The 16,649-nt window shown below is 45.9% G+C and overlaps 1 protein-coding gene across 1 annotated transcript; it reads left to right on the top strand.

Annotated features, from left to right (window-relative positions):
* The first annotated feature begins 13,186 nt into the window (after window positions 1-13,186).
* LOC106613157 (stonustoxin subunit beta-like) lies at window positions 13,187-15,216 on the top strand. Its single transcript, XM_014215148.2, has 3 exons — window positions 13,187-13,251; window positions 13,437-13,483; window positions 13,885-15,216. The coding sequence occupies exons 2-3, from the start codon at window positions 13,462-13,464 to the stop codon at window positions 14,439-14,441; spliced, it is 579 nt and encodes a 192-aa protein (XP_014070623.1). The 5' UTR covers window positions 13,187-13,251; window positions 13,437-13,461; the 3' UTR covers window positions 14,442-15,216.
* The last annotated feature ends 1,433 nt before the right edge of the window (window positions 15,217-16,649 follow it).

Here is a 16,649-nt window from a genome sequence, read left to right on the forward strand (position 1 = left end):
TGTTGGTTTGGTTCCAAATAATCCATAGTTATATCCAAATAGCGGCGTTTTGTTTGTGCGTTCAAGACACTATCCGAAGGGTAAAGAAGCGTGACGCGCCCGAACGCGTTTCGTGACAAAAAATTTCAAAATATTCCATTACCGTACTTCGAAGCATGTCAAACGCTGTTTAAAATCAATTTTTATGCGATTTTTCTCGTAAAAAAGCGATAATATTCCGACCGGGAGTCGTTGTTTTCGTTCAAAGAGAGAGAAAGTAAACATGGTGTCGGCTCGTGCACGCGCCTCCAGTCTCATTGTCCTCAGATCGACCACTTACCAAATGCACTAATGTTTTTCAGCCATGGCCTGCAAAGCCACCATTCATCGTTCTGGCGCCTTCTGAGAGCCTATGGGAGCGTTAGAAAATGTCACGTTATGCCAGAGATCCCCTGTTTTGGTTAGAGATGATCAAGAAGGCCAAGAAATAGTCAGAGAGAGCGCTTCCTGTTTGGAATCTTCTCAGGTTTTGGCCTGCCAAATGAGTTCTGTTATACTCAGACACCATTCAAACAGTTTTAGAAACTTTAGGGTGTTTTCTATCCAAATCAAACAATTATATGCATATTCTAGTTACTGGGCAGGAGTAGTAACCAGATTAAATCGGGTACGTTTTTTATCCGGCCGTGCAAATACTGCCCCCTATCCCCAACAGGTTAAGCGTTTTCATTAAAGTAAAGTATGAGCACTCTACACGCTGCACCTTGGTCCCCTTTATACGACCCTTGTTACAGATATCTATATATCCATTGATTATCAGGAATGGAATGTTAGTATCCTGTATATTTGACTGTGATATGTGGTTGCCTCACCTAGATATCTAAAGATAAATGTACTTACAGATGCCATATCTTACTTTAACCCAGTTTCTCACAGCAGGAAAATAACAGCAAATGTGCATTTCTATGTGGATTGTAATTAAGGGACATTTTTTGTAGGGGTTGATCCATTTTTCATCAAATCAAGTCTGACATTTTTATACAACAGGTATGTCACGTGCGCTGAATACAACAGGTATGTCACGTGCGCTGAATACAACAGGTATGTCACGTGCGCTGAATACAACAGGTATGTCACGTGCGCTGAATACAACAGGTATGTCACGTGCGCTTTATACAACAGGTATGTCACGTGCGCTGAATACAACAGGTATGTCACGTGCGCTGAATACAGCAGGTATGTCACGTGCGCTTTATACAACAGGTATGTCACGTGCGCTGAATACAGCAGGTATGTCACGTGCGCTGAATACAACAGGTATGTCACTTGCGCTGAATACAGCAGGTATGTCACGTGCGCTTTATACAACAGGTATGTCACGTGCGCTGAATACAACAGGTATGTCACGTGCGCTTTATACAACAGGTATGTCACGTGCGCTGAATACAACAGGTATGTCACGTGCGCTGAATACAACAGGTATGTCACGTGCGCTTTATACAACAGGTATGTCACGTGCGCTGAATACAACAGGTATGTCACGTGCGCTGAATACAACATGTATGTCACGTGCGCTGAATACAACAGGTATGTCACGTGCGCTGAATACAACAGGTATGTCACGTGCGCTGAATACAACAGGTATGTCACGTGCGCTTTATACAACAGGTATGTCACGTGCGCTGAATACAACAGGTATGTCACGTGCGCTTTATACAACAGGTATGTCACGTGCGCTGAATACAACAGGTATGTCACGTGCGCTGAATACAACAGGTATGTCACGTGCGCTGAATACAACAGGTATGTCACGTGCGCTTTATACAACAGGTATGTCACGTGCGCTGAATACAACAGGTATGTCACTTGCGCTGAATACAACAGATATGTCACGTGCGCTGAATACAACAGGTATGTCACGTACGCTTTATACAACAGGTATGTCACGTGCGCTGAATACAACAGGTATGTCACGTGCGCTGAATACAACAGGTATGTCACGTGCGCTGAATACAACAGGTATGTCACGTGCGCTTTATACAACAGGTATGTCACGTGCGCTGAATACAACAGGTATGTCACGTGCGCTTTATACAACAGGTATGTCACGTGCGCTGAATACAACAGGTATGTCACGTGCGCTTTATACAACAGGTATGTCACGTGCGCTGAATACAACAGGTATGTCACGTGCGCTGAATACAACAGGTATGTCACGTGCGCTGAATACAACAGGTATGTCACGTGCGCTTTATACAACAGGTATGTCACGTGCGCTTTATACAACAGGTATGTCACGTGCGCTGAATACAGCAGGTATGTCACGTGCGCTGAATACAGCAGGTATGTCACGTGCGCTCAATACAGCAGGTATGTCACGTGCGCTGAATACAGCAGGTATGTCACGTGCGCTTTATACAGCAGGTATGTCACGTGCGCTGAATACAGCAGGTATGTCACGTGCGCTGAATACAGCAGGTATGTCACGTGCGCTGAATACAACAGGTATGTCACGTGCGCTTTATACAACAGGTATGTCACGTGCGCTGAATACAACAGGTATGTCACTTGCGCTGAATACAACAGGTATGTCACGTGCGCTGAATACAACAGGTATGTCACGTGCGCTGAATACAACAGGTATGTCACGTGCGCTTTATTCAGCAGGTATGTCACGTGCGCTGAATACAACAGGTATGTCACGTGCGCTGAATACAACAGGTATGTCACGTGCGCTGAATACAACAGGTATGTCACGTGCGCTGAATACAACAGGTATGTCACGTGCGCTTTATACAACAGGTATGTCACGTGCGCTGAATACAACAGGTATGTCACGTGCGCTGAATACAACAGGTATGTCACGTGCGCTGAATACAACAGGTATGTCACGTGCGCTGAATACAACAGGTATGTCACGTGCGCTGAATACAACAGGTATGTCACGTGCGCTTTATACAACAGGTATGTCACGTGCGCTGAATACAACAGGTATGTCACGTGCGCTGAATACAACAGGTATGTCACGTGCGCTGAATACAACAGGTATGTCACGTGCGCTGAATACAACAGGTATGTCACGTGCGCTGAATACAACAGGTATGTCACGTGCGCTTTATACAACAGGTATGTCACGTGCGCTGAATACAACAGGTATGTCACGTGCGCTGAATACAACAGGTATGTCACGTGCGCTTTATACAACAGGTATGTCACGTGCGCTGAATACAACAGGTATGTCACGTGCGCTTTATACAACAGGTATGTCACGTGCGCTGAATACAACAGGTATGTCACGTGCTCTGAATACAACAGGTATGTCACGTGCGCTGAATACAACAGGTATGTCACGTGCGCTTTATACAACAGGTATGTCACGTGCGCTGAATACAACAGGTATGTCACTTGCGCTGAATACAACAGGTATGTCACGTGCGCTGAATACAACAGGTATGTCACGTGCGCTTTATACAACAGGTATGTCACGTGCGCTGAATACAACAGGTAGGTCACGTGCGCTGAATACAACAGGTATGTCACGTGCGCTGAATACAACAGGTATGTCACGTGCGCTGAATACAACAGGTATGTCACGTGCGCTGAATACAACAGGTATGTCACGTGCGCTTTATACAACAGGTATGTCACGTGCGCTGAATACAACAGGTATGTCACGTGCGCTTTATACAACAGGTATGTCACGTGCGCTGAATACAACAGGTATGTCACGTGCGCTTTATACAACAGGTATGTCACGTGCGCTGAATACAACAGGTATGTCACGTGCGCTGAATACAACAGGTATGTCACGTGCGCTGAATACAACAGGTATGTCACGTGCGCTTTATACAACAGGTATGTCACGTGCGCTGAATACAACAGGTATGTCACGTGCGCTGAATACAACATGTATGTCACGTGCGCTGAATACAACAGGTATGTCACGTGCGCTGAATACAACAGGTATGTCACGTGCGCTGAATACAACAGGTATGTCACGTGCGCTTTATACAACAGGTATGTCACGTGCGCTGAATACAGCAGGTATGTCACGTGCGCTGAATACAACAGGTATGTCACTTGCGCTGAATACAGCAGGTATGTCACGTGCGCTTTATACAACAGGTATGTCACGTGCGCTGAATACAACAGGTATGTCACGTGCGCTTTATACAACAGGTATGTCACGTGCGCTGAATACAACAGGTATGTCACGTGCGCTGAATACAACAGGTATGTCACGTGCGCTGAATACAACAGGTATGTCACGTGCGCTTTATACAACAGGTATGTCACGTGCGCTGAATACAACAGGTATGTCACGTGCGCTGAATACAACATGTATGTCACGTGCGCTGAATACAACAGGTATGTCACGTGCGCTGAATACAACAGGTATGTCACGTGCGCTGAATACAACAGGTATGTCACGTGCGCTTTATACAACAGGTATGTCACGTGCGCTGAATACAGCAGGTATGTCACGTGCGCTGAATACAGCAGGTATGTCACGTGCGCTGAATACAACAGGTATGTCACTTGCGCTGAATACAGCAGGTATGTCACGTGCGCTTTATACAACAGGTATGTCACGTGCGCTGAATACAGCAGGTATGTCACGTGCGCTGAATACAGCTGGTATGTCACGTGCGCTGAATACAACAGGTATGTCACGTGCGCTGAATACAGCAGGTATGTCACGTGCGCTGAATACAGCAGGTATGTCACGTGCGCTGAATACAACAGGTATGTCACGTGCGCTGAATACAACAGGTATGTCACGTGCGCTGAATACAACAGGTATGTCACGTGCGCTTTATACAACAGGTATGTCACGTGCGCTGAATACAACAGGTATGTCACGTGCGCTTTATACAACAGGTATGTCACGTGCGCTGAATACAACAGGTATGTCACGTGCGCTGAATACAACAGGTATGTCACGTGCGCTGAATACAACAGGTATGTCAGGTGCTCTTTATACAACAGGTATGTCACGTGCGCTGAATACAACAGGTATGTCACTTGCGCTGAATACAACAGGTATGTCACGTGCGCTGAATACAACAGGTATGTCACGTGCGCTTTATACAACAGGTATGTCACGTGCGCTGAATACAACAGGTATGTCACGTGCGCTGAATACAACAGGTATGTCACGTGCGCTGAATACAACAGCTATGTCACGTGCGCTTTATACAACAGGTATGTCACGTGCGCTGAATACAACAGGTATGTCACGTGCGCTGAATACAGCAGGTATGTCACGTGCGCTGAATACAACAGGTATGTCACTTGCGCTGAATACAGCAGGTATGTCACGTGCGCTTTATACAACAGGTATGTCACGTGTGCTGAATACAGCAGGTATGTCACGTGCGCTGAATACAGCAGGTATGTCACGTGCGCTGAATACAACAGGTATGTCACGTGCGCTTTATACAACAGGTATGTCACGTGCGCTGAATACAACAGGTATGTCACGTGCACTGAATACAACAGGTATGTCACGTGCGCTGAATACAACAGGTATGTCACGTGCGCTGAATACAACAGGTATGTCACATGCGCTTTATACAACAGGTATGTCACTTGCGCTGAATACAACAGGTATGTCACGTGCGCTGAATACAACAGGTATGTCACGTGCGCTGAATACAACAGGTATGTCACGTGCGCTGAATACAACAGGTATGTCACGTGCGCTGAATACAACAGGTATGTCACGTGCGCTTTATACAACAGGTATGTCACGTGCGCTGAATACAACAGGTATGTCACGTGCGCTGAATACAACAGGTATGTCACGTGCGCTGAATACAACAGGTATGTCACGTGCGCTTTATACAACAGGTATGTCACGTGCGCTGAATACAACAGGTATGTCACGTGCGCTGAATACAGCAGGTATGTCACGTGCGCTTTATACAACAGGTATGTCACGTGCGCTGAATACAGCAGGTATGTCACGTGCGCTGAATACAACAGGTATGTCACTTGCGCTGAATACAGCAGGTATGTCACGTGCGCTTTATACAACAGGTATGTCACGTGCGCTGAATACAACAGGTATGTCACGTGCGCTTTATACAACAGGTATGTCACGTGCGCTGAATACAACAGGTATGTCACGTGCGCTGAATACAACAGGTATGTCACGTGCGCTTTATACAACAGGTATGTCACGTGCGCTGAATACAACAGGTATGTCACGTGCGCTGAATACAACATGTATGTCACGTGCGCTGAATACAACAGGTATGTCACGTGCGCTGAATACAACAGGTATGTCACGTGCGCTGAATACAACAGGTATGTCACGTGCGCTTTATACAACAGGTATGTCACGTGCGCTGAATACAACAGGTATGTCACGTGCGCTTTATACAACAGGTATGTCACGTGCGCTGAATACAACAGGTATGTCACGTGCGCTGAATACAACAGGTATGTCACGTGCGCTGAATACAACAGGTATGTCACGTGCGCTTTATACAACAGGTATGTCACGTGCGCTGAATACAACAGGTATGTCACTTGTGCTGAATACAACAGATATGTCACGTGCGCTGAATACAACAGGTATGTCACGTACGCTTTATACAACAGGTATGTCACGTGCGCTGAATACAACAGGTATGTCACGTGCGCTGAATACAACAGGTATGTCACGTGCGCTGAATACAACAGGTATGTCACGTGCGCTTTATACAACAGGTATGTCACGTGCGCTGAATACAACAGGTATGTCACGTGCGCTTTATACAACAGGTATGTCACGTGCGCTGAATACAACAGGTATGTCACGTGCGCTTTATACAACAGGTATGTCACGTGCGCTGAATACAACAGGTATGTCACGTGCGCTGAATACAACAGGTATGTCACGTGCGCTGAATACAACAGGTATGTCACGTGCGCTTTATACAACAGGTATGTCACGTGCGCTTTATACAACAGGTATGTCACGTGCGCTGAATACAGCAGGTATGTCACGTGCGCTGAATACAGCAGGTATGTCACGTGCGCTGAATACAGCAGGTATGTCACGTGCGCTGAATACAGCAGGTATGTCACGTGCGCTTTATACAGCAGGTATGTCACGTGCGCTGAATACAGCAGGTATGTCACGTGCGCTGAATACAGCAGGTATGTCACGTGCGCTGAATACAACAGGTATGTCACGTGCGCTTTATACAACAGGTATGTCACGTGCGCTGAATACAACAGGTATGTCACTTGCGCTGAATACAACAGGTATGTCACGTGCGCTGAATACAACAGGTATGTCACGTGCGCTGAATACAACAGGTATGTCACGTGCGCTTTATTCAGCAGGTATGTCACGTGCGCTGAATACAACAGGTATGTCACGTGCGCTGAATACAACAGGTATGTCACGTGCGCTGAATACAACAGGTATGTCACGTGCGCTGAATACAACATGTATGTCACGTGCGCTGAATACAACAGGTATGTCACGTGCGCTGAATACAACAGGTATGTCACGTGCGCTGAATACAACAGGTATGTCACGTGCGCTGAATACAACAGGTATGTCACGTGCGCTGAATACAACAGGTATGTCACGTGCGCTGAATACAACAGGTATGTCACGTGCGCTTTATACAACAGGTATGTCACGTGCGCTGAATACAACAGGTATGTCACGTGCGCTGAATACAACAGGTATGTCACGTGCGCTGAATACAACAGGTATGTCACGTGCGCTGAATACAACAGGTATGTCACGTGCGCTGAATACAACAGGTATGTCACGTGCGCTGAATACAACAGGTATGTCACGTGCGCTTAATACAACAGGTATGTCACGTGCGCTGAATACAACAGGTATGTCACGTGCGCTTTATACAACAGGTATGTCACGTGCGCTGAATACAACAGGTATGTCACGTGCGCTTTATACAACAGGTATGTCACGTGCGCTGAATACAACAGGTATGTCACGTGCTCTGAATACAACAGGTATGTCACGTGCGCTGAATACAACAGGTATGTCACGTGCGCTTTATACAACAGGTATGTCACGTGCGCTGAATACAACAGGTATGTCACTTGCGCTGAATACAACAGGTATGTCACGTGCGCTGAATACAACAGGTATGTCACGTGCGCTTTATACAACAGGTATGTCACGTGCGCTGAATACAACAGGTATGTCACGTGCGCTGAATACAACAGGTATGTCACGTGCGCTGAATACAACAGGTATGTCACGTGCGCTGAATACAACAGGTATGTCACGTGCGCTGAATACAACAGGTATGTCACGTGCGCTTTATACAACAGGTATGTCACGTGCGCTGAATACAACAGGTATGTCACGTGCGCTTTATACAACAGGTATGTCACGTGCGCTGAATACAACAGGTATGTCACGTGCGCTTTATACAACAGGTATGTCACGTGCGCTGAATACAACAGGTATGTCACGTGCGCTGAATACAACAGGTATGTCACGTGCGCTTTATACAACAGGTATGTCACGTGCGCTGAATACAGCAGGTATGTCACGTGCGCTGAATACAACAGGTATGTCACTTGCGCTGAATACAGCAGGTATGTCACGTGCGCTTTATACAACAGGTATGTCACGTGCGCTGAATACAACAGGTATGTCACGTGCGCTTTATACAACAGGTATGTCACGTGCGCTGAATACAACAGGTATGTCACGTGCGCTGAATACAACAGGTATGTCACGTGCGCTGAATACAACAGGTATGTCACGTGCGCTTTATACAACAGGTATGTCACGTGCGCTGAATACAACAGGTATGTCACGTGCGCTGAATACAACATGTATGTCACGTGTGCTGAATACAACAGGTATGTCACGTGCGCTGAATACAACAGGTATGTCACGTGCGCTGAATACAACAGGTATGTCACGTGCGCTTTATACAACAGGTATGTCACGTGCGCTGAATACAGCAGGTATGTCACGTGCGCTGAATACAGCAGGTATGTCACGTGCGCTGAATACAACAGGTATGTCACTTGCGCTGAATACAGCAGGTATGTCACGTGCGCTTTATACAACAGGTATGTCACGTGCGCTGAATACAGCAGGTATGTCACGTGCGCTGAATACAACTGGTATGTCACGTGCGCTGAATACAACAGGTATGTCACGTGCGCTGAATACAGCAGGTATGTCACGTGCGCTGAATACAGCAGGTATGTCACGTGCGCTGAATACAACAGGTATGTCACGTGCGCTGAATACAACAGGTATGTCACGTGCGCTGAATACAACAGGTATGTCACGTGCGCTTTATACAACAGGTATGTCACGTGCGCTGAATACAACAGGTATGTCACGTGCGCTTTATACAACAGGTATGTCACGTGCGCTGAATACAACAGGTATGTCACGTGCGCTGAATACAACAGGTATGTCACGTGCGCTGAATACAACAGGTATGTCACGTGCTCTTTATACAACAGGTATGTCACGTGCGCTGAATACAACAGGTATGTCACTTGCGCTGAATACAACAGGTATGTCACGTGCGCTGAATACAACAGGTATGTCACGTGCGCTTTATACAACAGGTATGTCACGTGCGCTGAATACAACAGGTATGTCACGTGCGCTGAATACAACAGGTATGTCACGTGCGCTGAATACAACAGCTATGTCACGTGCGCTGAATACAACAGGTATGTCACGTGCGCTTTATACAACAGGTATGTCACGTGCGCTGAATACAACAGGTATGTCACGTGCGCTGAATACAGCAGGTATGTCACGTGCGCTGAATACAACAGGTATGTCACTTGCGCTGAATACAGCAGGTATGTCACGTGCGCTTTATACAACAGGTATGTCACGTGTGCTGAATACAGCAGGTATGTCACGTGCGCTGAATACAGCAGGTATGTCACGTGCGCTGAATACAACAGGTATGTCACGTGCGCTGAATACAGCAGGTATGTCACGTGCGCTGAATACAGCAGGTATGTCACGTGCGCTGAATACAACAGGTATGTCACGTGCGCTGAATACAACAGGTATGTCACGTGCGCTGAATACAACAGGTATGTCACGTGCGCTGAATACAACAGGTATGTCATGTGCGCTGAATACAACAGGTATTCACGTGCGCTGAATACAACAGGTATGTCACGTGCGCTTTATACAACAGGTATGTCACGTGCGCTTTATACAACAGGTATGTCACGTGCGCTGAATACAACAGGTATGTCACGTGCACTGAATACAACAGGTATGTCACGTGCGCTGAATACAACAGGTATGTCACGTGCGCTGAATACAACAGGTATGTCACATGCGCTTTATACAACAGGTATGTCACTTGCGCTGAATACAACAGGTATGTCACGTGCGCTGAATACAACAGGTATGTCACGTGCGCTGAATACAACAGGTATGTCACTTGCGCTGAATACAACAGGTATGTCACGTGCGCTGAATACAACAGGTATGTCACGTGCGCTTTATACAACAGGTATGTCACGTGCGCTGAATACAACAGGTATGTCACGTGCGCTGAATACAGCAGGTATGTCACGTGCGCTGAATACAGCAGGTATGTCACGTGCGCTGAATACAGCAGGTATGTCACGTGCGCTGAATACAACACCTTACAGTGAACTGCTAATCGGGCTAATTGAGGTAGTATGTACATGAACGTATAGTTAGTGATTATGCATATAAGATAAACAGAGAGTAGCAGCAGAGTAAAAGAGGGGTTGGGGGAGGGGCACACAATGCAAATAGTCCGGATAACCGATGATCCAAGCCAAATCTTTTTAGTTTCCTGAGGGGGAATAGGTTTTGTCGTGCCCTCTTTACGACTGTCTTGGTGTGTTTGGGCCATTCTAGTTTGTTGGTGATGTGGACAACAAGGAACTTGAAGCTCTCAACCTGCTCCACTACAGTCCCGTCAATGAGAATGGGGGCGCGCTAGGTCCTCCTTTTCCTGTAGTCCACAATCATCTCCTTAGTCTTGATCACGTTGAGTGAGAGGTTGTTACCCTGGCACCACCCGGCCAGGTCTCTAACCTCCCTATAGGCTGTCTCGTCGCTGTCGGTGATCAGGCCTCCACTGTTGTGTCATCTGCAAACTTAATGATGGTGTTGGAGTTGTGCCTTGCCATGCAGTCGTGGGTGAACAGGGAGTACAGGAGGGGACTGAGCACGCACCCCTGAGGGGCTCCAGTGTTGAGGATCCGAGTGGCAGATGTGTTGTTACCTACCCTCACCACCTGGGGGCGGCCCGTCAGGAAGTCCAGGATCCAGTTGCAGAGGGAGGTGTTTAGTCCCAGGATCCTTAGCTTAGTGATGAGCTTTGAGGGTACTATAGCGTTGAATGCCGAGCTATAGTCAATGAATAGCATTCTCATGTAGGTGTTCCTTTTGTCCATGTGGGAAAGGGCAGTGTGGAGTGCAGTAGAGATAGCAACATCTGTGGATCTGTTTGGGCGGTATGCAAATTGGAGTGGGTCTAGGGTTTCTGGGATAATGGTGTTGATGTGAGCCATTACCAGCCTTTCAAAACACTTCATGGCTACGAACGTGAGTGCTACGAGTCTGTACTCATTTAGGCAGGTTGCCTTTGTGTTCTTGGGCACAGGGACTATGGTGGTCTGCTTGAAACATGTTGGTATTACAGACTCAATCAGGGACCAGCCTTCATGGCTACAGACATGAGTGCCACGGGTCTGTAGTCATTTAGGCATGTTGCCTTAATGTTCTTGGGCACAGACACTATGGTGGTCTGCTTGAAACATGTAGGTATTACAGACTCAATCAGGGACATGTTGAAAATGTCAGTGAAGACACCTGCCAGTTCGTGAGCACATGCCCGGAGCACACGTCCTGGTGATCCATCTGGCCCCGCAGCCTTGTGAATGTTGACCTGTTTAATGGTCTTACACATAGAAGTGATTCAGCTCATCTAGTAGGCTCCAGTCACTGGGCAGCTTGAGGCTGTGCTTCCCTTTGTAGTCTGTAATAGTTTGCAAGCCCTGCCACATAAGACGAGCGTCGGAGCCAGTGTAGTACGATTCAATCTTAGCCCTGTATTGGCGCTTTTCCTGTTTGATGGTTCGTCGGAGGGCATAGCAGGATTTCTTATAAGCTCCCGGGTTAGTCCCGCTCCTTGAAAGCGGCAGCTCTACCCTTTGCTCAGTGCGAATGTTGAATGTAATCCATGGCTTTTGGTTGGGGTATGTACGTACATTCACTGTGGGGACCACTTATGGTGTATTAAAGTAGTCATAAATGTAATATTTGGTCCCATATTCCATGCCCGTAGTGATTACATCAAGCATGTGATTCTACAAACTTGTTGAATGTATTTGCATTTTCTTTTGGATGATGGTGAGAGGTTAGCATGTTTTGTTGTAGCCTCTATTATTGATCATGGTGAGAAGTTAGCTGTTTTGTCAGTCATAATTTTCCTTATTGATTCATCCTGGCATCACCAGGATTCATTTAATAGTGCTTAGAAACATGTTATCTACTCACTTAGACAGCAGATTAATCCGGTCATCATCCACCATTCAGTTACTATTGGGCAAATCATAACCCAAAACACAACCAAAACAAACTGCAAATGCAAACACGAGTTTTTGGACTAAATACTAAACTTTTGACTACTTTATTGAGTGAATTGGTCAGAATACTTATGACTTCTTCAAATGGGGGGACTAGACACACAAATTGTTTCATTTCTAAATGGTGAAACAGATGGGTATGAAAATACCCTCAAATAAAAGGTGACATTATATACTGTCACCTCACATGACTTGCCTAGTTAAATAAAGGTTAAATAAAAAAATAAAAATAAATATGAAACATTTGATCTGAAAGTCAAAATGCTGGAGTAGTGACACGTTTAAATTGATACATTAATTTATGAATTGATATGGCAGGTTTCATTACACTGATGTATCTGAATATGTAAAAATAAATATTACTATTTATTACTAATATTATAATTTGATTATTTATACTAAACAGGCAATACTTTGATATATATACTGCCACTATTTTCACCACCAAAGAATAGCAGTGTGATTTTAATATGATTTGACTATTTGCAGGCTGTCAGGCTGTCAAGTGACAGAGGAAGGCTGTGCTTCTCTGGCCTCAGCTCTGAGGTCAAACCCCTCACACCTGAGAGAGCTGGACCTGAGCTACAATCACCCAGGAGACTCAGGAGTCAGACTGCTCTCTGCTGGACTGGAGGATCCACACTGCAGACTGGAGAAACTCAAGTATGTAGAGGGTTTATGTCAATGTTCATATCAGACATGTTTGACTTATCAGGCTAGTTAAGACAAACATTCTGACCACCACTTGGACAAAGTTATATGCTGACCGTGTGTGTGTGTGTGTGTGTGTGTGTGTGAGTTCACGTGAATCACTCACTGACTGTCTGTTCTTCTGCTTACCGCTACAGTGTGGAACATGGTGGAGAGAACACAATGAAACCTGGGCTTAGAAAATGTGAGTGTTGACTGCTGTGAAGAATATGACTAAGAATAAGTCTTAATTCAAGTTAAGTCAAAGTCAAAGACCACCATCATTACTTACTTGGTCATATTAAATATCAGCTGTAGTTCTACAGAAGCAGAAATCAGGGACACCAAAGTTTACAAAGAGTTGCTTTGACAATGTGTGTCTGTGTGTGTGTGTGTGTGTGTGTGTGTGTGTGTAATTCATGGGAATAAGTGTGTTTTAAATTACCATACAGTATAACATATGATCATTCAACAAGTCTCAAGTTACCTTAACTTCTCCTTTTGATACCTAGAAACATCTACATTAAATGAATTAGTGAAAAGTGAGTTAACATTCTAATGTGAATGATGATGATTTCTAATATTGTGTCTGGTTTCATCCATCAGATGTCTGTGATCTCACACTGGACCCAAACACAGTAAACAGACTCCTCTCTCTGTCTGAGGAGAACAAAAAGGTGACATGGGGGAGAGAGGTGCAGCCGTATCCTGATCACCAAGAGAGATTTAAGGACTGGGACCAGGTGCTGTGTAGAGAGGGTCTGACTGGGCGCTGTTACTGGGAGGTAGAGTGGAGTGGGAGAAGGGCTGTTATAGGAGTGACATATAAAGGAATCAGCAGGAGAGGAAGGGGTAAGGACTGTGTTATTGGATACAATGACAAGTCCTGGAGTCTGTTCTGCTCTGACGACAGTTACACTGCCTGGCACAATAATAATTCCACTACCATAGACGTCCCCTCCTCCAGCTCCCACAGAGTAGGAGTGTATCTGGACTGGCCAGTCGGCACTCTGTCCTTCTACAGAGTCTCCAATGACAAGCTGACCCACCTGATCACTTTCACCTCCACATTCACTGAGCCCCTCTATCCAGGGTTTAATGTTTGTTTTGATGACTCCTCAGTGTCTCTGTGTCAGGTGGTCCCTGTGTCAAACACAACATGATGTTTCACTCTAATCAGGGTCATGTTCAGTAAGACACACTGGAGCAACAATGTAGAATATCTCTCTAGTCATGTTCAGTAAGACACACTGGAGCAGCAATGTAGAATATCTCTCTAGTCATGTTCAGTAAGACACACTGGAGCAACAATGTAGAATATCTCTCTAGTCATGTTCAGTAAGACACACTGGAGCAACAATGTAGAATATCTCTCTAGTCATGTTCAGTAAGACACACTGGAGCAACAATGTAGATTATCTCTCTAGTCATGTTCAGTAAGACACACTGGAGCAACAATGTAGAATATCTCTCTAGTCATGTTCAGTAAGACACACTGGAGCAACAATGTAGATATCTCTCTAGTCATGTTCAGTAAGACACACTGGAGCAACAATGTAGAATATCTCTCTAGTCATGTTCAGTAAGACACACTGGAGCAACAATGTAGAATATCTCTCTAGTCATGTTCAGTAAGACACACTGGAGCAACAATGTAGAATATCTCTCTAGTCATGTTTAGTAAGACACACTGGAGCAACAATGTAGATTATCTCTCTAGTGTGTAAACCCCTCTATCCAGGGTGTTTGGTAATAATATCTCTGTAGTGTTTAAACCCCTCTATCCAGTGTGTTTGGTATGAATATCTCTCTAGTGTGTAAACCCCTCTATCCAGGGTGTTATGTTTGGTATGACTCCTCTTCAGTGTCCCTGTGTCAGGTGGTCCCTGTGTCAGGTGGTCAGGTGGTCCCTGTGTCAGGTGGTCCCTGTGTCAGGTGGTCCCTGTGTCAGGTGGTCAGGTGGTCCCTGTGTCAGGTGGTCAGGTGGTCCCTGTGTCAGGTGGTCCCTGTGTCAGGTGGTCCCTGTGTCAGGTGGTCCCTGTGTCAGGTGGTCCCTGTGTCAGGTGGTCAGGTGGTCCCTGTGTCAGGTGGTCCCTGTGTCAGGTGGTCCCTGTGTCAGGTGGTCCCTGTGTCAGGTGGTCCCTGTGTCAGGTGGTCCCTGTGTCAGGTGGTCCCTGAGTCAGGTGGTCCCTGAGTCAGGTGGTCCCTGTGTCAGGTGGTCAGGTGGTCCCTGGGTCAGGTGGTCAGGTGGTCCCTGTGTCAGGTGGTCCCTGTGTCAGGTGGTCCCTGTGTCAGGTGGTCCCTTTGTCAGGTGGTCAGGTGGTCCCTGTGTCAGGTGGTCTCTGTGTCAGGTGGTCAGGTGGTCCCTGAGTCAGGTGGTCCCTGTGTCAGGTGGTCTCTGTGTCAGGTGGTCCCTGTGTCAGGTGGTCCCTGTGTCAGGTGGTCAGGTGGTCCCTGTGTCAAACACAACATGATGATTCACTCTATTTTCTTATGTTTTTATTGAACCTTTATTTAACTAGGCAAGTCAGTTAAGAACAAATGCTTAATTTACAATGACGGCTTACCCCGGCTAAACCCTCCCCTAACCCGGACGATGCTGGGCCAATTGTGTTGCCGCCCTATGGGACTCCCGATCATTATTGTATTGGTTGTGATACAGCCTGGAAACGAACCTTTAGGGCTGTAGAGACGCCTCTATAAGCTCTGTATTTAGTTCCTTTTTATTTCCATGGTAACAGAATGTATCTCTCTCTTGATGTAGCCATTGTTTTTTTTTTCCATGGTAACAGAATGTATCTCTCTCTCTCTTGATGTAGCCATTGTTTTTTATTTCCATGGTAACAGAATGTATCGATCTCTCTTGATGTAACCATTGTTTTTTATTTCCATGGTAACAGAATGTATCTATCTCTCGATGTAGCCATTGTTTTCTCTGGTCTATTGACTGTTCCCTACAATGTAATGACCTTGTATAAAATGTTTTTTGTTTTTTTAGGGAGTAGATCAGCTTTAATATTGCAGATAGATTGTAGCTTCCATCAATGTAATTGTCTGCATCACTTCCAATCCCCCATATATTATTGTATATATATATACAGTTTATATACAAATTATTATTTTACAATGAAGGCCTACCCCGGCCAAACCCTCCCCTAACCCGGACGACGCTGTGCCAATTGTGTGTCGTCCTATGGGACAATATTTGTTGTATTATATACACATACATACATATAAATACATATATATACTGTCACGGCTCCTCCTCTGCAGTGCAGGGGCGGTTCCTCCTGCAGGCAGAGGAGGGTCATTAGTGATTGGAGCCACCTGGGCTCAGGGTATAAAACTGCTCCACTAACTTCTCTCTCTCC

Source organism: Salmo salar, chromosome ssa06, assembly GCF_905237065.1.
Source record: "Salmo salar chromosome ssa06, Ssal_v3.1, whole genome shotgun sequence".
Classification (NCBI taxonomy): domain Eukaryota; kingdom Metazoa; phylum Chordata; class Actinopteri; order Salmoniformes; family Salmonidae; genus Salmo; species Salmo salar.